Here is a 23,071-nt window from a genome sequence, read left to right as displayed (position 1 = left end):
AAAGTCGTCATCGGAGATGCAAACGCACAGGTTGGGAGAGAGGAATTCTTCCGTCCGGTCATTGGAAGGCATAGCCTCCACTCGTCAACCAATGAAAACGGCTTGAGGCTGATAAACTTTGCCGCGGCCAGAGGAATGGCCATATGTAGCTCCTATTTTCCACGTTTGAATATTCGGAAGCACACTTGGAGGCATCCAAATGGAGAAGCCTGCTCCCAGATCGATCACGTACTGATTGACGGTCGGCACTTTTTGGATGTTACTGATGTTAGGTCTTTTCGGGGACCAAACATTCACTCTGACCATTATCTCGTCGTTTGTGAGATCCGCGCACGGTTGTCGAAGGTGCTGAAATTTCGCACAGAGAAGACGACGCGTTTCAACATTCAGCGGTTGAAAGCTGATGGCGTGGCAGCAGAATACGCCAGAGAGCTGCATCAACGGATCGCAGAATAGCAGGAGGAAGGAGTAGAAGATATAAATGGGCTGTGGAGCAGCATCCACGGCGCCATCGAAACGACTGTGAGAGAGGTGGTAGGTACGACGCGTGGAAGACAGCGTAATGGCTGGTTCGATGCCAAGTGCCAGAGAGCGACAGATGAGAAGAACCGTGCCAGGAGCCGCATGCTCACTGCGGCTACGCGTCAGAACAGAGAGAGAGATACAGGGTGGCAAAAACTGCTGAAAATAGAACCCACCGTCGGAAGAAGCGCGAGTACAGCTATGCTCAAAACGACGTGCGAAGATTCTATAGAACTGTCAACAGAGTCAGAAGCAAGAATTTCCCTGTGCCGGTCTTGTGTAATGACAAGGACTGCAACCTGCTTACTGATAAACCGACAGTTGCAGCCAGGCGGAAGGAGCATTTTCAGGCGCTATTGAACGGTGAGGAGCCGGATGAGCAGAGCAGGAACAGGATTACGATTATGAGTGACGAACAAGCCACCAACACAGGAGGAGGTGAAAAAGGCGATTAGTGAGCTGAAAAACGGCTAGGCTGTTGGGAAGAACGGTATCCCGGCCGAACTTGTAATAGCGGGAAGCGAGCGGCTGTACTATGCGATCCACCAGATAATACTAAGAATCTGGGCGGATAACAAATGCCGAACGACTGGTTGGAAGGCCTCATATGCCCTATCTATAAGAAGGGCCATCGATTGGATTGTGGCAACTATCGAGGCATAACGTTGCTCAACTCCGCATATAAAGTGCTCTCCCGTATCCTGTTCTTCAGATTGAGACCGTTATCGGAATTCTTTGTTGGCGAATACCAGGCTGGTTTTCGGCAGGAGCGTTCCACGACGGATCAAATCTTCACCCTGCGACAGATCCTCGATAAGTTCCGAGAGTACAACTTACCGACTCACCATCTGTTTGTGGACTTCAGGGCGGCATGACTCAGTGAAAAGAAACGAGCTGTGGCAGATCATGCTGGAACACGGTTTCCCTACGAAACTGATTAAGCTGAGTCGTATGACGCTGGAGGGATCAAAATCATGCGTGCGGATAGCTGGCGAAACATTGGATGGACTGAAGCAGGGGGATGCGCTCTCCAACTTACTGTTTAACATCGCTCTTGAGGGTGCAGTACGAAGAGCGAACGTGGAAAGAAACGGTGCGATCATCACGAAATCTCACATGCTTCTTGGCTTTGTGGACGACAACGATATCATCAGTATCAACCGTAAGGCCGTGGAGGAGGCCTTCGTACCTTTCAAGAGGGAAGCAGCGAGATTGGGGCTTGTCATTAACTCTGCCAAAACGAAGTACATGGTAGCTGGCAGAGAGCGTGGAAGTCCCCGTGGTGTTGGTGCTGAGGTGGAGATAGATGGGGAACGATTTGAAGTGGTTGACGAATTCGTTTATCTTAGTACACTTGTGACATGCGACAACGATATGAGCCGTGAAGTGAAACGACGAGTTGCAGCTGCGAACAGAGCCTTCTACGGACTACGTAACCAGTTTGCAAACTCGCACAAAACTAGCGCTGTATAGGACGCTGATACTCCCGGTGGCCCTTTACGGACAAGAAGCATGGACGCTGAAGAAAGCTGATCGACGAGTGCTCGGAGTTTTTGAGCGTAAAGTTTAGCGATCGATACTTGGCGGTAAACTGGAATCCAGATTTCAACTGGAAATCCAGATTTCAAAACCGAGCTCAAATCCGTGAAACCTGGAATAAGGATGGATAATCAAAATTCAGATCACAAGTTAAAGAACGAATACAAAATTGGAATGCCATATCTGCAGTTTGAGTCGGAAGCCCAAATTGAATCAGAAATCAGCGTTTGGATTTAGTGTAGATTAGAAATTCAACTTCTGAAGTCTGAATTCGGAATCCGAATTCGGAGACCAAGTCGAAATCCCGAATCCAATGCACACTGGGCCAGGAATGGAATCTAGTGGAACGAAATTATTAGCGATCTCAGGGTTTAAGCAATCGGTTTCCGATCTTCTATAAATTTTCTTGGTATATTTAGGGTTTCAATTTGGATGTTTGAATTAGTTCGGAATTTAGCCGCGAAGGTGGCGTTGCGATGCTAACTTCTTTCCCTGACACGCTAGAGTTTTGTGGATTTCGACAAAGTTGTAGATCTCTTAATTCTATGAAACTTTACAGAATATACAAAATTTCTAACTCTTCAAGTTTCAGAGATCTACGAGTTTTTATAATATTTGTCTGAATTTCACGTTTTATTGTGATAATTTTATAAGTTCACTCGAATTAATTTCTTACAATTTTTTCTCGATATAAATTGAATGATTACGTCATTTTCTTCCGAGTACAGAAGTTTTTAAGTACTTAATTGGGAATATCACACAAAATTTAAAATAAAATACATCATTTTGTGAATCAAATATCTCATAGGTTAGCAAGTATTAGCAAACCATGATTTTTTCCAAAAATTTTCCATCAAAAAATCTTTATTTTCTGAAGTTTTTAAAGATATGTAAATCAACAATGAACAAAAAGAAACCGTTTTACCTGTGCGTTGATATAAACAACTCTGGTTCAGGTCAACATTATCATGCATCCGTTCTGCATCAAATGAACTTTCGTCATTAAAAAATAAAACAAAAATAATCATATACAAACCCCCCGTATTTCGGGGAAACTAAAGGCCACCACAATTTTGATCGATGCTGACAATATTATGAACCGCAAGCGCCGGTGTTTCGACCCGCTTTCGAAGACACTTGTTTCTCCAGTCTCGAATTGTTAACCAAACGAATGACAGACGCCCTTCGATAACAAGCTCCGACAGCCATATTCGGCGCATCGCGAGCTCTTTGATTCAACGGAGAACGATTTGCCTTTGATTCTGCCGTCTACTAGCTAGCAAGTCAGCCATTCCTCCGATGAAAGCGAACAAGTCTCTGTATTTCCATCACCGGAATCGACTCTCGGTACGGCTCGGTTTACATGAAAGAATGTTCTTTAATAGAAGCTCTGATATCATCGCATGCTCGCGTTATATTTCAATACCTTCCTCTTTTCCCCCTTCCAGTGATATTCAGCAGGTTCCTGTCTGTCTAGTGTTCCCAATTCTAAAAATGCCGGTTGAAACTAGCTGAAAAATTGCACGCTTAACCGTATTATGTACACAACCATATTCGATTCGAAACGCTTTCTAGGGGTTTCAATATTTTCCTATCCCTTGGTGAATGTGGTGGTGGGTGAGCATAGGTAGTGGAGGAAAAGCATCAGCATTGAAAAGCTGATATGCCGCTGTGACTTCCAATAGAAGGATGGCAGTCAGGCGACGGCTCACTGCTGCCAAAGAAGACTATGGTACGGACGAACGTTATCATTCTGTCTTGATCCGTCTCCTTGAAGATGAAAAGATCTACTTTTACAGTATATGGGTAAAGGAAAATTTTCTAAAGAAGAAAGCTTTTGTTAAGCTGGGATAAGAGGTACAGCAGATTTCTGTCTGAGGAATTGACCAGATTAACGAGATTACTCGTAGTTAACTGATTGGTTTGGTTTGAAAGGAGAGCTGCGTCTCCATCGTCGAAACTGGAAGTGTAAAGTTTCATAAAAATCATACACTATATTTGACGGCTTACAGCATCTAACCTGCTTAATCTTCTCCACGAACAACGGAATGAACCAGCCATAAATAACACCTATTTCTGTTTTCCGTTTTTATTTTTTTCATTTGCAGCTGTACCTGTCCTCTAACATCACGCTGGCCGACTACAACATGGGTTACTGTCTGACGGGAACGCTCGAGCGAGGCGATGCTCGGTCCAACCAATTCCAGACGACCCACTTCGCCGTGATCCGACGATGCTGGCCCGCCCATGAACCGGACACCTCACATAAGCACCAGCAGCACACCTACATTGATTTTCTCTTCAATCGATGATAGCAGCATCAACAACGGTGAGGGGTTTGGTTAGTTGGTGCACTCCACACACAGCACGAGAGCTATCCTAAATCCTAACAGATAGTATACAGAAGATAGTAATAATAATGTAATGGCGAAAGAGCGATGAAACTAAATCACCAAAACATATACGTACTGAAAGTAAAGGATATACGATGTCAGGCATGCTCATAAAACTGTATTCCTGCTAGAAGGTGGGCGGATGGCCTGGTGTCGGAAGCCGCCCATAAAAAAACGCCCATAATTTTCACTGATATAAATTTAAGTATCTCTTCACTAGCACGGAAGGACCCCGGGATTATCGGAGGTGTTTTTTTATTATGCTCCGTTAATAAAAACAAAACAAAGAAAAATCAAACAGACATGAGGTTTCGCCTTTAGTGCGGAAGCTTAGTCACTCGGAAAAAATAAAACAGGAATTGCTCGTTTATAAGGAAACTCACCGGACGGAGCGGTTTTATTTTTCGTGCGTGCTGTTATTTCCTTGGAATGTTTACTGCGTTAACTGCTTACGGGATACAGCTCCGGGCTCTAAGGTACCAGATGTGGAAACTGAAAACCAACAGCTCACACTAGTTGGCGTTAACGTTTGGGTGGTCCATCATCTGATGATAAAATGATTATGATAAATATAGTATTATAATTATCTGTATAAAAAATATTGTCTGCCATGCTTCTAGATAGAATCTCGAAATTTTTCACAACATCAAATCAAATGCAATGTTGATCGTGAACCTTCTGAATGTAACCAATACCACACGAATCGATTCAACAGTGGCTGTGAAAATCCAGTTATAATTTTTGACACCACTCCAGCTTGTCTAACAGCCAATGACAGTGGCCCGAGTTATGGGTTCACGGTAAGGTGAATTTCCTTGATCCAGTTTTGTTTGAATACCTTTTTCAAGCAGGATTGGAGCGATTTTAACCGTTCCCACGTTTTGCAGTGGATAAAGTACAAGGAAACGGTATCGCGATTGGAATTCGTGATCAATTTAAATTTACAACACTTTCTCAAGGATTGTTATCCCCAGATTTTGTTTCGCCTTACGGTCCGGTGCAACTTGTGACTTAAAACTTCTTTAAGAGCCCTTGAGTTTTTATTTTCTAAACATAGAATTGCGAAATCCTCTCAATTGCATCTTTAATTTTTATTAAAAAAAAGTCTTTTCTGAATAAATTCTACCCCCGGTTACCTTTGCTTCACTACCACTACCGTTCTCCAAACCGGGTAAAGGCCCTGTATATGGGAATGAGATGAAAATTTACCCAACCTACGAGCCGATAGTTCGAGATTCTCATGATAGTCGTGAAATTATAGATCATTGAACAAAGTTTGATTCTTTTTGTTCTCAATAAGATTGTGTCCTATTTCACCATAGATGATTTAATTAGACTGAAAGTTGGTGCAATTTATCCTTGACCGTGGCTTATGTATACGGTAGCAACATGTACGCCAAGAAAATTAAAATCCCAGAAAAAAACATCGATTGGACGACGCTGAGCCAAATACGCTGGGTTACGTAATTTTTTTTTTTTATTAACTCGTTTATTTGACACGGCACAATACCTCTAGGTTTACGGTGCCAGATACAAAAAATAAAATAAAAAACGCTACTGCTGCTGTATATTATTATTTGTTGCATTTGGTTTTCTTGTTGTTGGGCCATTTCGGTTGTTACTGCGCGTCGTGGTCCTTTTCCGGGGAGGTGAACCAATATTCTTGCCTGCCTCCGGGTCAGAGCAAATCATGTCGTTCTCGCTGGCTGACATCTCGCTATCGCTTCCATTCGAGGTTTTGTACTTTCGGAGTCTTCGTTTTATCTCTTTAAACTCGATGGCATCAGTATCAGGTAAGTTGTCCTTAGTTTGCGCTGATGTATCTTGGACCGATGTTTTTTCCGTTGCTGTTTTAGTTGTTGGCAGTTTCGCATTTGGATTTTGTGTTGTTGTCTTCGTTGTTTCCGTTGATGGTAATTTCTTTGATGACTGTTTACTTCTTTTTTCGTCGTTGGCTGTCGAGGATGACGAACTGTATTTTACCGCTTTGTTGCAGGGGTTTCCCGGATGAGCTTCTAAGCCACACCATTGGCAAGTTGCGCGTTGGTTTTTGTAGGTAACCAAACTTTGTTCGGAGTAGGTTCGACCGGCAAATGTGACAAAACTCGGTATTGGTTTGGTTAAACGCATACGCACAATACGTACGCCATTGTAAACTCCCGGAAAGAAGTTTTTCCACGTGTCGTGTCTAATAGACAACACTTCTCCATACTCGCCTATCACACGTTCTATTGACCTCGGACTAAACGCCCTTGGAAGGTCATGGATGCGTACATCAATAGCATTGTCTACCATATACACCGGAATCAAATAGTTTAACTGCTCATTCCGAATACGATGTTTCATGTTATTTTCGTTTATAAATTTTTCAGCGGCATCGAGTAGCTTGAATGTTATCAGCACACAATTGCGCACATGATGCATTTGTATACTATCCACTTCATCGATATTGATTCTCATTTCACTTTTGATTATTTTTTCAACTTCACGTATCGGGGGGCGCGGGACACAGGATGCAAAGTCAATCACGGCTGTGTTAACACGCATCACACAAGGTCCACCTTCAGAGTTAGCCTTTCGCAGCTGCGCTGCAATGGTATTGCCTTCCATTTCTTCGCACAATCAAAAAGAAAGCCAATGTAGCAGAACTAAACAAAAGAACGGCAGCGCGCAGATCACTTGTTTGTGGAGACAGAGTTTTGTACGTGCTGTTCGGAAGAAGCGACAAGCGAGACTGGGGTTACGTAGTTTACACAGTAAAAAATTCTGAATTTAACACGTCACGCAAAATATTTTCTCATTTAAATTTCAGTTACTTCTGACGTAAACCGCGATTTTGTTTGAATTTTATGTAAAATATCATTTGAATTTGCTTAGAATATTATAAAATTTTCTATCAGTCCTTTTTCGTAAAATATTGCTAGTCATGGCACGAGTAACGCAACATTAATGACATAAGTTTCCTACTATGATTGCTTTTTCCTATTCAATAACAATAAATTACATTTTAATTGTTTTTGGAACCACTTTAGTAAAAAATAAACAGAACACCCTAATGAAAATTTAGTTTAATTAGGTATAATGAACAATAAAATAATTTACACCTGGTTTGGAACGAGTTGTGAAAATGACCAGAAGCCAGTTTTCGAACATTCCATAGTTAGCCTTCGGTTGCCCAGAAAGCGGCTAAGTTCCAAAAGGTCGAATTTCAGCCAAAAAATTATTTTTCGAGATAAAACTAGATATCGACGTTTTAGGCATTTTTAAGTCATTTGGCATCGAAGAAAAAGTTTTGATTTTCCCAATTTCATGTACCTTGGTAGATTTTCGAGGGTCGAAAAATCACAACTTTGAGCGCTTTGAGGCACCCCTAAATCATGTCCGATTGAGCTAAAATTTTGCACAGATGGTTTTTCGGGCAATGAACTAAATATACATGTTCAATTTTTGAAATTCGATGATGAATTTTTTCCATACATTCCCTTATTTCAATTATTTAAATTGTTTTATGGTTTCCTTCTGAATTGACTTGGTCTCTGGTGGAAAATCTGATTTAATTCGTCAAATAGTGAATGAACTTTCATACGGAATCCCACTATTTTTTAATGAGCATCCCAACTCTAAAATGGTGTATGAAACTCAACAATATTTTTGCGCGGGAATCTCTGATATAATAGCAAAAGCTTTTCTTCTAGTTCTAGGAGAAGTTGACTGTGGTTTCCTTGTTCGGTTGGTCGTTTCACCTAATCGCGTCCACATGCTACGCAACCCACGACTCTGCTGACACCCATCATTCCTAATGGTAGTTTGGTCCTCTGCCAGAAGCGTTGTTCGATTCCGTAGTGAATTCGATTCGATCGAAGCGCCTTCCAAAGAGAAACATTGGCACAATTCCCAGCCTGGATGAGTTTTTGGATTTCTCTGCTGGTATCGTTGTCGGTGGTTTTCAGATACCACAATACACGAGCTCCTCAACCACCTCAAGCTCTTAGCCGACTACAAATACTTGAGTTTGAAGGCTCGTTGGATCCAGTAGTATGTATTTAGTTTTCGAAGCATTTATCCGCAGTTCGATTCATCTAACTTTGGCTTTCAGTCGGGCGTAGGTTACCTCCACCGTTACTCCAGGTCATCCGTGAACCGAGAAGCTGAACCTACCTTGTTAAAATCGTGTGTCGATGGCTGCCGGATCACAAACTCAAGGGCGATGTTAAACAAAAAAAAAGGTCCGTCACCTTGTTAATCCTCTACACGATTCATAGGAACTAGGGAGTATCCCCGAAACACCCACGTAGCACATCACTTTCATCCTTGGCGGTCTTGATGCATGATCTGCTATAGCTATTTTCGATCGACTTGTCGAAGGCCGCCGTGAACTGCACATTGTGTTCACGACATTCCTGTAAGATCTATCTGATTTGGAGTTGGCGGGCTCCCGTAAAGCCCGCTTGGTACTGGTCCATGAAACCTCTGGTTAAGGTGATTGACGATGGAACAGGAGAGTATTTAGCAGGTGGCATTGATAAGCGAGATGCCATAGGGATTGCGGCATTCCAACTTGTCGCCTGTTTTTAGGTGGGACAGATGACTTCCTTCATCCACTCATCTGGTAGCGTTCCCACCTTACAAATACTGGAAAAGACTCAGTGCAGAGCGTTAGCCAACGCCGATGCTTGAAGAGCTTTCTCGGCATTCGGTCTTTGCCAGCAGCTTTGTTGTTCTTCAGCTTCCTGATGTCATTGAGAACTTCATGGACAAGTGGGCTGGTACTCGGTCATCTGCTGTTGGTGCTCCTAGGTCAGTTCCTCCTCCATTAAGGTGCCCAGCAAACCAGAAGTCGTATAAGGATGTTAATTCCAAGTCGTTCAAATATGTATATCAAGTTGAAATTACACAAGATGCAGCAATAAATTTGTTTATATCGCATCTCAACATATAAAAATGCAGCTCTGTCTGTCTGTCTGTCTGATTCATATAGGCTTGGAAACTACATACAACATATAGCCGTGAAATTTTGTATACAGGGGTTTTGGGGGCCGGAAAAGGTGACTAAGATACTTCGAGACCCCTCCCTCTTCTGGAAGGGAGGGGTCCCATACAAATAAAACACAAAGTTCTGCACATCTCCAAAACCAAACAAGCAAATGGAAGCAAATTTGGCAAGTGGATGCTTTTAGGGGTAACAAATATATCCATAATGGTTTGACACCCTTCCCTCTTCTTGAAGGGAGGGGTTCCATATAAATGAAACACGAATTTTACACAGCTCGAGAACCGATCCACCAAATACAACCAAATTTGGCATGTGAATGTACATAGAGGAAACAAATATGTCCATAATGGTTCGGCACCCCTCCCTCTTTGGTGAGGGAGGGGGTTCCATACAAATGAAACAAAATTTCTGCTTATCTCGAGAGCTAACGATCTAAATGAAACCAAATTTGGCAAGTGAATGTTTTTAGGTGTAACAAACATGTCCATAATGTTTCGACACCCCACCCTTCTTCTGGCATGTCTCCAAATACCATTTCGAAATCCAAGATGGCGACTTCCGGTTTTTGAAAAACAGCAGCAAATGACCAAATACCACCCAATATGGGTATTTCCAGAATTGTTATGACGCACCGAAGCCACAAATCGACCTCCGACAACATTTTGAATTGTAAGATGGCGACTTCCGGTGTCTGGAAAACAGCCGAAAATGACCAAATACCACACAATATGAGCGTTTCTTTAACCAGATTGACGCACGGAGGCCAGAAATTGTTCTCAAATGTCATTTTAAAATTCAAAATGGCGACTTCCGGTTTCCGAAAATAGCAGCAAATGATCAAATACCACCCAATATGCATATTTCCGGAATTGTTATGATACACTGAAGCCACAAATCGACCTATCAACCTCAGACAACAATTTGAATTGTAAGATGGCGACTTCCGGTACCTGGAAAACAGCCGAAAATGACCAAATACCACACAATATGAGCGTTTCTTTAACCAGATTGACGCACGGAGGACAAAAATTGTTCCCAAATGTCATTTTAAAATTCAAAATGGCGACTTCCGGTTTCCGTAAATAGCAGCAAATGATCAAATACCACCCAATATGCATATTTCCGGAATTGTTATGATACACTGAAGCCACAAATCGACCTATCAACCTCAGACAACAATTTGAATTGAAATCGAAATGATGTAAAGAAGCCAAGCATTGACCCTGGACACCATTTTGGATTCGAAGATGACCACTTTCAGTTTCTGGAAAACAACGAAAATAACTGTAATGCACCCAATATATTTCCGGAATAGAGGTGATGTACAAAAGCCAAAAGTCGAGGATGTTGTCATTCTGATAAAACCAATCATTTATTTATTTATTTATTTATTTATTGAAATGAATCCATCCGACTAGCAGTCTTAATGAATAATCGAGTGTATGGCTGGGAAAAGCCACCTTGAAAGTCACAGATAGGCGACTATTAAGGCGGCATAAAAACCCAGCATCTTTTTTAAAAAACAAAAACATATACAGAGATATTACAAAAATTTGATACAGATAACATAGATAAAGTCAAAACAAACAATGCACATTAATTAACTATACTAGAAATTAAAATTAACATTTTGACGATTATAAACCAAAGCCATCCGACGAACAGGTTCATGCTGGCCATAATTCGTGCGGTGTGCGTTGGTCTGCAGTAATCGCTGATGACGTTGTGGACGAAGAGGGCATTGCAGCTGAAGCATTGTCAAGATAGCGGGGCAGTCATAGCAACCAGTGAGGATTTTGTGCACAGTTCTGGCCAGTATGTCCTTACGACGTTCTTCAAGGGGTTTTATCCCCACCAGCAGGCAAAGGTTTTCGTATGGCGGCAAATTATCAGGGTTCCTCCATGGCAATCTGCGACAAATCCTTCGGATGAAGAGCTTTTGAATGCGCTCGATTCGCTGTATCCAAAAATCGTAGTACGGGTCCCAAACAACGCAGGCAGTTTCTAAAACTGAGCATACCAGAGAGCAGTAGAGTGTGCGCATAGTACCAGGATCGTGAAACTCCTTTCCAATCCTAAATATTAAACCAAGTTGACGATTGGCTTTATTGATGATCGCAGAATAATGCTGCCTAAATGACATACTGGTGTCCAACAAAACACCCAATTCAGTGACAACGTCGCTACGATGTAAATAAGTGCCAGCGATACGATAGTCGAAAAGCAACGGCTGTTTTTTGCGCTGGAAGCTGATCACGGTACATTTGGGAATGCTCAGCATCATAGCATCATAGTTGCGTAGGCACCAGTCGTTGAAAGCATCGAGTAACGTTTGAAGTCTATAGCAATCATCATAATTCTCAACAATTTGAAATATTTTAGTATCATCAGCGTACAATAGTCGTGTGCCAGGTGGTAGAACTTTAGTTACATCATTAATGTACAAAGAGAAAAGCAGCGGCCCAAGAATGCTGCCTTGAGGAACACCAGAATTGTTGCTGAACCAAGCGGATTGCGACGTTCCCAACTTTACCGCGATCTGTCGGTTGCGTAGATAAGAACTGAGCCATTTTACCAGTCCAGTTGAAGCTCCAAGCTTGTCGCATTTTGCACAAAGTAATCCATGATCAACACGATCAAAAGCAGCTTTCAGGTCCGTGTAAACAGCATCAACCTGAAGACCACGATCCATACCACGCAAGCAGAGTGAAGTGAATTCCAGCAAGTTAGTAGAAACGGATCGACCAGGGTAAAACCCATGCTGAGCGGTAGAAATATAGCTTTTTATGCTGAACATGAGATGATTGTGGACAATCGTTTCAAAAATTTTTGAACAAGCACACAAACAAGAGATCCCACGATAGTGTTCCACATTTCGTTTATCACCTTTTTTGAAAACCGGATACATCAAAGATTCTTTCCAGCTGCGAGGAAATTGATGACATTGAAGGGAAAGGTTGAAAATAGCGGCTAGCGGTGACTTTAAAACTGCAGCGCATTTCTTCAGGATAACGGCAGGAATACCATCGGGTCCAGGAGAGAATGATTGTTTCAGGTTGCAAATGGCTTCAGCAACTTCTTCGTTTGAGATTGTAAAGATATCGGCGCAAAATGTGTCACTAGGAACAGGAAACATGGCTTCAGCAATTTTATCCGAGGATGCACACTCGCTATTGAAAACACCAGCAAAATACTTGGCAAACAGAACGCATTTATTGTCATTCGTGGACGCTACACTATTTGACATAAACATGCTAGATGGTAATCCATCCTCCTTACGTTTCGAATTAAGAAACCTCCAAAAGCTTTTCGGGTTCGAACGTAGGTTGTGTTCTGTTCTGCGCACGAAAGACGAATATAGTTTTCTGTTTAGGGCTTTATATGATCGACTGGCAGAGGTGAGACGGATCCTATTGACGGGGTTTCCGTTTCTTTGATAGGCACGCAGGGTTGATTTGCGAGCACGATTGAGCCTAGCAAGATGCCTGTTTCCCCAGGTAGGCTTATAGCGAGGACGAACTTTGGGAATATATGAATGTATAAGTTCCTGAATCAATGCAGTAAATCGTGACACGGCCTCATCCAAATTTCTACACTGGTTGATAAAGCTCCAATCGATACCTCTCAGTGCCAAACTTATCGCCTCATAGTTTCCCCGCCGAAAGTCGAAACTGGAAGGATCGAACTCATCTACAAACTGAGCCTTTACAGGTCTGTTGAAGGTAACCATCAATGGTGGATGATGAACATCAATGTTACACAGAGGATCGGGTGCAGTGGTGACGGAGCATGATGGCAAAGCGTGCAAATTTGCAAAAATTAAATCTAGGAACCGGCCATTCTGATTCCGAACAGAATTGATCTGAAACATGTTGTTAAAAGCCATGCCGTCTAACAAATGTGTACTACCAGCGTTCACAGATGAGTGCAGGGCGTCGACAATAAGATAATTGGACTGTGGCTGCATCGACCAGGATAGACCAGCGCGATTAGAGTCTCCGAAAAGAAAAAGATCGTCATTGATACCAGTGGAATTAACGGCTTTTTCTACTGACGAAATATGACGATCAATAATCTCAGTTTCATTTCGCAAATTGGGTGGAATATAGGAAACTCCGATTACGAATTAACATTCACTGTTGTTAATTGTTACCCACACTTGCTCGAGTGAATCATCAGCAGCCTCTGCTAGCAGCGCAGAAAACAATGAACGCCGAACGGCAATGACTACTCCGCCGCCCCTTGCTTTGCTGCTATTCAGTGAGCTACGATCAGAGCGATATATTGTATAGTCAGAACCGAACAATTGCGCTGAAGAGATTTGTTCATCTAGCCAAGATTCTGTCAAAATGATACAATCATAAAGCGAATCGGATACTGCCAGCGCAAATTCTGTTATTTTGCTGCGTAAACCGTTAACATTCTGGTAGTAAAAAGTCACTGGATTGTACGAAGATTCGAGTCGTTGCTGGGCAGATAGGATGCTGTTAACAGTTGGCGACAAAACTGGGCTGGATATCTGTAGCGGCTCAAATTCTGCTGATGGTAACGAGCGATTCACGACGGTCACAGGTGCTGGTGGTAAATGCGCCTCAGCTACGCTCAGCTCGATGTGGCGAGATGTGCTATGGGGTACGAAATCTGCATTAGTTTTTTGAGAGTTAAAAATTTGTAATGACTTAACTAGACTGGGGGCCGGTTGGCCCCCAGGATCCCTCGGAGGTTGCGCAGCTAGTTGAGAGGAACAAGATGAGGACTTGTTGCAGGCTGCGATGGTACGGTTCGGGGAAACTTCGATGCTTTTGGTTTCCAAAAATCCGATGATGCATTGCGTTCTTCGAACTACCGAAAATAGATTCCTTTCGGCCAGTTATTAGCATCAAGGGCGGCATCTTTCAACTGTAAGTCAATGCCGACTTTAAAGGAAATAAAAGCGAGGAATTTAACATCAGCATCTTTTCTAACAAGCTTCTTAACGACGGGTTGTATGTCGGATACGCAATCACGAACGAGAGCAGCTATTTCATCCTCGGACACATGAGGGGCGATGCGCGAGAGGTAAATCCAAAATTTTGCAGTTGGTTGCGGGACGGTTTCGACTAAAGACGGAAAGTTTTCGACAGCTTTAGTTCCACTCAATAAACCAGAAAACACTCTTGGTCGCTTAGGGGTGTCGCTCGGGGAAATCACTCTAGGGCGCTTAGAACTGCGATTAGCCGACAACATTACTGGTGTTGTATTTGTTAAAAGCTTATCAGAAATCGATCCTATGAAAGCATTTATTTGTCCAAGTTCTTTCTTCACTTCATTCATACAGCAGGTGATTGAGTCTGCAAAAGCTGATGTGGTATCGATAGCAGTATCTGATGAATGTTTCGTCTTCAGATTCTCGATAGACTTTAAGCAATCTGCGCAGAACCAAAGCAAATTGGGCTGCCCATTGACGAAATCCAAATTCGATCGTGCCCAGCCGAAGCATTTCATGTGTGCGACACTATCGCAAAGATGACATTTTATTAGGTTAAGGTTGGTGATCGGCTGCGAGCATTCGTAACAGTTTTTATCCATTATAGCTGGAGCTTTTTGTCTATCGGACGGCATATATACAGGCGATGCAATGACTGTAGCGAAGTTGATGTACGTGGCGGTAAGGCGTGGATGGTAAACGTTGAAAACACTTATAGTCGTTGATCACAGATTGCGCGTCGAGAGTAAAAATTGAACGTCGTTGTTGAGGACGGAGAAGATGCAGGTTCCAAACAAAAATACACTTCGGCTCTATCACTGTAACCGGTTTTGGTGCACTGAAAATCCACTTTACTATGGAGCAACTATATCGCGGTAAATTAACAGAGTCACTTTCACAGGATTTAAATACGGATATCAAGTACAAAATGTAGAGTAAATACGAGCTCAAAAATAGTCACTCAAACGTTACAAAGGCAGAGTTCAAACGATATAAACAAATTGCAAGGAATCAATGAATTTGAAATGTTTAATATTATTAAATTAAACAGTAAAATAGGCGGGACGAAGTTTGCCGGGTCAGCTAGTATCCTATAAAACGCAATATTAAATTATATATGGAGCAATTTGACGCGTCATATAAAGTTGCAAAATGCGACATTCCTCGGAGTCGTATAAAAAGCAATTAAAAGATTCAAATGAGGCTATTTAATATAGCCTGCGAAATTATAAGAAATCGTAACCAATGTTTCTTACGATGTACGTATATGGCCTCCAGATTTGTACACATAGGTGTATTTCATGCATCTTATATGATCATTTTCTACCAAATAATTCACTTAACAGAGTTGAGCGCGAGTTATACGCCAAACCAATTTGTTTGCTGGGTGTCCATTAAAGTACTGCTTCTACCTGACGTCACGACCGCCTGACATCCGTGAGAAGGTTCCCATACGCGTCGTTGCAAGTGTCGGCTTGCGGCACATAACCTCTGCGAAACTGGTTTACCTTCTCATTCAACTTCTGTGTATCGCTGGAACGGAACCGCTGCTCAAGTTGTCCGTGTTCATGGTTCTTTTGATGGCGCTTCCTTCCCTGTCGAACCAGTTGTTTCTGCCGATTGGTGCCCCTATCTCTGGTCTCACCGTTGCAGTCTCTCTGAAAGCCGGATCTGCTTGATATTAAACCGCGGGATTAGTCCTCGGGAAGCTACAAAGTTAACGCCTCAGTATGTAAGCTTTTTGGGTCGATTACCGGTTTGTGCATTTCTTTCCTTCCGGTCTGAGCGTTCATGTCCGGCGATCTTGATGTCTCGACCGAACAGCTCTCGTAGAGTTTCTCTAAACGTATGTAAAACGCTTCTTTTTCGACATCGGGTCTTCCATTGTGGGGGCAGTGAACGTTGAGCCAAGTAATGCGCGTATCCCTCCGCAGCCAGGAAGTTCCGGAGCTGCTAAATGGTGAGCCGCAGGATTCGGCTATGCCGTGCCTGTTACACGGTCGACAGTTATATCCGTACCGCGATTGGTGCGTACGTTGGTAATGTCTGAGAAACGGGGTTTCAACTCATACAGTAGGACCAAGTCGCCACCTGGAACGTTCAGCGATCTCTAGTTTCATGAAACGAGCTTCCAATCGACGTCCTAGCTCCTCTTGGGTAGCTGACGAGACACCGCATTTCGCATTTCAGCCGTTCCTCTGGAGCACAGACGCTGTTTGGGCCGCTTTTCCTTGAGTACAGGCACTCGGGGTTAGATGCTTGTAGCGGCGTCGATTCGCAATAAGAGAACTTTGTAAAGTTTTGTAGAGCAGTTTCCTTGCCTTCCTGCTTATAGTCTGCTTGTCCGGGAATGTTTTCTTTCATGGTATTCACACCTAACTTTCGTGTCAGAAGGCTGTTTGCTGTAGTAAACGTAATGAACATTGCGCGGATCATGCAAAACATTGTGAGTATCGCTACGACAACTGTTTGCTATAGTGTAATAACGTCGAAAATATATTTCTCCGAAGTAAGATTTTATGCGTAATGCCTGCTTAAGGCTCCAACGTTCTCTTTTTTTCTATTTCGAAAAGATCAAATGAAGCCGTTCTTCCTGAAAACAACTGATTTTCACTTTCCTTGTAAACATACGAATTGTACTAAATATTATTATAATTATACCCGCACTTCTATTATTAGCAATACTGCTATTGAGAAGTTCCTTTAACACGCTATCGGCTCTAGTAAACCGAGCTTCCTTCCTCCTGCCAAATATCGCGAATTAAAATTCCCTGGAGAAGTGGCGTTGTGCGTCCTTCTGGCCAGTTTTATTGATAAGAGAGACTTATTTTTGTTAACAGGTAGTCACGCAAAGGTATTATAGAATTCAGATTAAAGGAAGGGCAAGTGTTCGAGGAGCTTGAGCATAAACTCATGCTTAAGTCATTTTTGACATCGAATGGCCTGATTCTACTATGATTTGAACCCACGACTTCTTGTTTGACAAATCGGACTCTGTAACCTTGAAACTAAGCAGCCATCGAAGCTGTTTGACCCTTAGAGGGTTACTTCCAGAATATGGTGGTACAAAACATCGACTTCATTCAATATTTGCAATAGTTCATAAAGTTGTAACTTTTGAGCGGTTTGACCAATTTTGAATCATTTGGCGTCAAAGTGAAGGTATAAATATGCCTTTCAAGAACAAATATCAATATGTAGGTACTTTAAACAGCAATAACTACGCAAACTTAATGATACAAACCGTATTTTGCAGTTTCGTCGAGTTCATGCAATGCAGTATACTTTTAAAGATACATTTCAAAAGGTCCTATCTGCTTTGATCGATTTTTTGATCGATCACTTTCATTCAATCACCACAACGCATTAAATTCCCTTTTATGACGCGATATTTGTACAAACTGATAGCGGAGGGATCACTCTTGCCTTCTGAACGAAAACCACGCTTGGGAGAATCACTAGAGCTGAACCATTACCTAAATGAAAAGACCCTCCGGAAAAACGATGAAAGCAGATAGGACCTTTTGAAATGTTCATCTAGACTTAGGAATTTACGCGTTTTTTTTTGTACGCGGATTTTCAAGAAAAATCGTTTTTTACGCGGCAATGGCTTTTCATTGTCAAATCGCTTGAATACAGTAATCACCCGATTATATCAGTACCCGATTTGTCTGCCCCCGATTTTATCATCATACAACATTTTATTGAAAAAATGTCAGGGTGAACTGATTTAATATCACGCTTCAATATTTTAGTACTTTTTCATAATTCTGTGTAGAATAACATCATTCTGGATGTAGTTTACATTAAAAATTCAACCGTTGCACAATGTTACATCTTGCTGTTTTCGAATGAATAGTGATACCAGAAAGGTAAAGAGGGCATTCGATGGAGCTCGATGATATCAAAAAATGTCTGACATGCATGCTTGGTAAAAACATCATAGCAAATTGAGTAACACACATTTCGAATCACGTCAGCTCATCATCAGTTGGTACACAGTTTTTGTTGTGTGTATTTTTCATACATTTACGCAGTGTCCTTGCCATCTCAAGCGAAATATGTATGGCGTTATCCATAAATTATGTAAGGACTTTTTTCGAAATTTTCAACTGTTAAGATCGCAGCGATAAGTAATTCAAAAAATTTAAATTTTTTCAGTTTTTTTATTTTTTTTTAATCTTACGTTAGATTCTCTCGAACCCCCCTCTTCCCCATCGCGAGCCAGATGAGAAGCTAGAGAAAGACGATGTATGTATGGAACTGATTAAAAAGTTTTTGTTACAAAATCTGTTTTTCCTTCCGAGTGCCCGCTTTGGCTTGTTCAGAAAAGTTGTAGGCAACTAAATTATCTATCTAAAAAATATTAAAAAAAAAACAGTGAAGACCGGTTTTTCATAATAACTTTTTGTTTTTGAAATAAGTTTTTTTTAGTACAGGATCTCGAATTGAATTTTTTCACTATTTTTTTTTATATAATCTCAGACAGTTTTCTCAAACAACTTTTCTCTATCTATTGTCATTATTCAGATATATCGATTTACAAAAAACACAACTGCAGCTTTCTCATATGTTTGTACAGATAAATTTTCCCAAAAAAAAATTAAAACTACTGATTTTACGTATTTAGTTATTGATTTAACAGCTTCAATTAAAAAAATTAATATTTAAAAAATTTCCCGACTTTATCACTTTCCCTATTTTATCACCCCAAACAGCATCAGGGGGGTGATATAATCGGGTGATCACTGTATTCACTGATTTTGCCTGACGTATTTATATATTTCCTTGATATTCAGCTCAATTTAAAGGTGGAAATTATACTGCTGTTAAATCTTTTGTCGAAAGTATTTAGAAGAAATGATTGAAACCCATTACCAAATGAAGATTTTTTCATGCAAACTCTAATGTTTACACGGTTTTTACGCGCTACGTATCCCCTGCGTAAAATAGACTTTATTGTGTCATGAAGCTCACCGTATTTTGCCGTTTTGGAGGATTCAAAAAAAACGAAAGGGTCTTCTGGGTCTCGAACTTATCAAAACAGCAAAATATAGTTTGTATCATGATTTTCGCGTAGTCATTTTTATTTTAAATACAGTTTGGTATTTTTTCTTGGAGGGTGCATTATCACTACCTTTAGTGAGAAGTCAAAAGATTTAAATTCAGTTCAGCGGCTCAAAAGATACAAAAATTTTGAAGTTGCACATTTTCAAAAAAAGTTGATTTTTCGAGCCACCCCATTTCAAAAAGTATGATTTTATTCTGAACGTTGATTTGAATGCACCTATTTACTGATAGCCTTGAACCACAATTTGAAAAAAAGCTTCGCAGATAGCAACATAGAGCATCAACTTCAGCTCAAATGTATGATTATTCTACATGTGAAGATAAACTAGAATATCTGGAGATTTTATCTGGAGAATCGAAACAATTTCGATCGTTCTAAGAATGTTGAAATTTGATGCGAGATCAGTACTATCTCGCATCATATTTCAACATTCTTGGAACGATCGAACAACATTTTTCAAATAACCTCCACCCACCCCAAGCTGTCCACGTGGAATGCGGATGGCCCCTTATGGAGATTTTCAAGCGCGAAGTGGTTTTATTGATTGCGTCAATTTTTCGCGAACAGGATATACAGAATCGAGAATAAGCGATTTAAAGATTTATTACCAAACGAATTCAAACTAAAATAATCAGACCCATCCACCTTTAAAACAAACAATTCCATTCCGGGTGTGGTTTCCGTGCAGTGATTAAATAAGCAAACAGCACCCATTGAACGCAAATCAACCAAAAAATAACTGATTCGGTTTGTCGAGAATACAAAGCGGCCAGATGAAACTGAAAATCAAACAGCTTACTAACGAAATATATGTACTGAAGATATATCTTTTGTATTGTTCGATTAAATATAGCGAAAAATATGAGAATCAAAATTGAAGCACAGAAGAGAATCAAACTTCCAGTCACACATTGGGGAAAGAGAAATGATATTTTTGTAATAATCGTTTTGTAAATAGGCACCCCCTCCCACTCACCGCGGCAACTAGATGGCAGTGCAACTCGGGTGGTGGGTTGTAGCAAACTGTCAAGTCACAGCTGCTGAAATCCCTTCGCTTATAGCACTCAGCGTATCCGGTCCCGCAAACACCCACATAGACATACAATATTGCATGTAGCCATTACACACATTTATACACACACAGGCAGCCATGGGACGCTCTTGGTTTGAATGAACATGATGGTTTAATCTGATTATTTGATGATCATTGTTTTTGACTGGCGCTTCACCTTCTGTCGATGCATTTTTGCCTCTGATTGAAATGGATACTAGCGTGCGAACAAAAAACAACATTGAAACCCTGTTTGCTTTCGTATGCATTGTGTTTGCTGAAACAAGATATCATCGATATGCATGAATTAATTCTGTCATTGTTGACGTTATTAATAATACTATCAATATCCGATGAGCGCTTTTACTTTTGTGGCATCAGTGTCTGCTTCAAACAAAAGTTGAAACACAACATTTATTACTGCATGATGATACTTCATTCCAAGGGTATTATATTTTTGCATTGGAATTAATGCTCGCATTCACCGGGAATCAGAAATTATTTTCAAAAGCTACACAGATAACAATATCCAACTCCTCAGACAGACGAACCTCACCAAATCATCATCCTTCATGCTGACATGGATGCTCGGCAAATTGCTCCCGGCATCCATCATCTGTAGAGTTGACTATACGATTTCGAACGTAAATTAGCAAACATTCCCACAAGTGGTTAAAATGTTTCCGTAGTTTAAACAAACGAAAACACTCGAACAAACACACACAAGTCCCAAACTGGCCCTCGTTTGGCACAGGGAGACGAATGAATGATATTTATGTCCTGCCAGTATCTAACGTCCATGAAAATAGTTGTTTGTATAGCACTCTTACATAGAGAATGAAAGCAGAGAATTTAGTAAGCAACTGTGCCGCTGTAGAGAGCGAAGATTAATCTTCGGAATTGGTTTTGATGCGGCAGTAATAGTGTGATGAGAGAAAGTATTATTTTCGTGGCTCTATCGTTTATCGTAGTGATAGGAAAGAATTCAACAACAAAAAAAAGGAAATTGCTTCAGGCGCTTGCATTACATGTTAGATTCAAAGTGCAAAACAAATTAGCAAACAACAGTATTAGAACAGCATAAATCAAATCAGTAATAGAGATAAACTAACGCCGGATGCCTAAGCTCTGAAACTTTTTGTAAGTGTAGAAATTCAATCACGCAGACAAAAAAAAAACAGAAAAAACATATTTAAAAATAAACCGCTACCAAAGAAGTGAAAATGTGCGACTGAACAACAGAACAAAAAACAAAATTGCACATTTTTGTACATCTATTGACAAACCGCCTAGAATACCGAACTCCTTCCGATAGTTTATTTTTCTATAAATTACCACTCATCAGGCAGCTTCGAAAATCAGGCAGTGTTGTAGCGTTGTTATACTAACTAGAAAACAGAAAAAAAAACATGACTCTGCTAAACTTATTAAAGCGTAGCTTAGGCTTACTAGGATAGCTTATCAAATCTAAAGCATAAGAATGACCCGCCTCCAATTGCGAAAGAAAAACAAAAAAAAACATAATGAAGTGCAATATATATTTTTTTCTATCTTAAACGCGTGTTTCTAGCGGTGTGTGTGTAAATTGATGTCGATCATTGAGTATCTGACATTAAGCAAACGATTGACACGTTAATGCGCTAGGAATTATCTGGCTAACAGGTTTAGAACCGAATGTCAATGCATATGTACACTTTCCCCTCCTCGCTATGACCTTTTAACAAATCAAAATTATCGAATCAGGATGTGCAATGTAAGAAGCAGATAGTTGGTAGGTACTGGTTTACATGTAAAATGTATAGTTATATATTTAAGTGTAAGAGAAACTGTAGTCGAAGATGAAACACTTTTGAAAAGCTGGAAATTAAAATATATGTTGTTATAATTACGTCGTTCGCCGGTGTTTTATTTCGTGTTTCTCTATCACAATTCCAAGGTTAATGCACAAATTTCAACAACATTCAGTCCACTCTCTCCATCGACTATCAATTTTCTCTCCGCACGAGCCTCGTCTGTTGTGGTTACAACTTTACCGCTAATCGTTTGATTACGACCGCCTTAATTTAAATTGACCCGCAAAACCCCATACTCACAGATGATTTGCTTGATTTTCTTATCTACTTCACAACGACCCAAACCACATATTGCATCTCCATCTACTACACGAACCTTGATTCCAGTAGCCCTCCGATAATAATCTGGTCAACCGATAAAATTGTTACTAGCAAATAGCTAAAACCACCGAACAGATCCTGAAGCGAACTCTGCTGCCAGTGCAGCACAATCAAACCTCATTTTCCCCACTCAAATCTGTCCTTCCCGATGATGACCTGCCGGAAACAGAATGGATTTATGTGGTTAACTACCTGACCGATGCGTTTTCAATGTTGCTGATAGTTGATAATAGGATAGATTAATCATGATCGGAATTTGCTTCGAGCGTGCTGGAATGTATAAAGTAGATTTATAGTTATTAAAGTTGCTAAATAATAACTCAATCTAGTAGTTATATCAAGACTTCTTCTATGCATGATAA

The 23,071-nt window shown here is 40.9% G+C and overlaps 1 protein-coding gene across 1 annotated transcript in view; it reads left to right on the top strand.

Annotated features, from left to right (window-relative positions):
* Window positions 1-22,431, top strand: part of LOC129726013 (uncharacterized) — a 172,672-nt gene extending 150,241 nt beyond the window's left edge. The window contains exon 5 of the mRNA XM_055682538.1: window positions 4,170-22,431. Within this exon, the coding sequence (XP_055538513.1) occupies window positions 4,170-4,373 (204 nt within the window). The 3' untranslated portion in view covers window positions 4,374-22,431. The remainder of the gene's footprint in view (window positions 1-4,169) is intronic.
* Window positions 22,432-23,071: the final 640 nt, after the last annotated feature.

The sequence above is a fragment of the Wyeomyia smithii genome, chromosome 2, assembly GCF_029784165.1.
Source record: "Wyeomyia smithii strain HCP4-BCI-WySm-NY-G18 chromosome 2, ASM2978416v1, whole genome shotgun sequence".
In the NCBI taxonomy this organism is placed as follows: domain Eukaryota; kingdom Metazoa; phylum Arthropoda; class Insecta; order Diptera; family Culicidae; genus Wyeomyia; species Wyeomyia smithii.
This window is presented reverse-complemented; position numbering and strand designations above follow the sequence as displayed.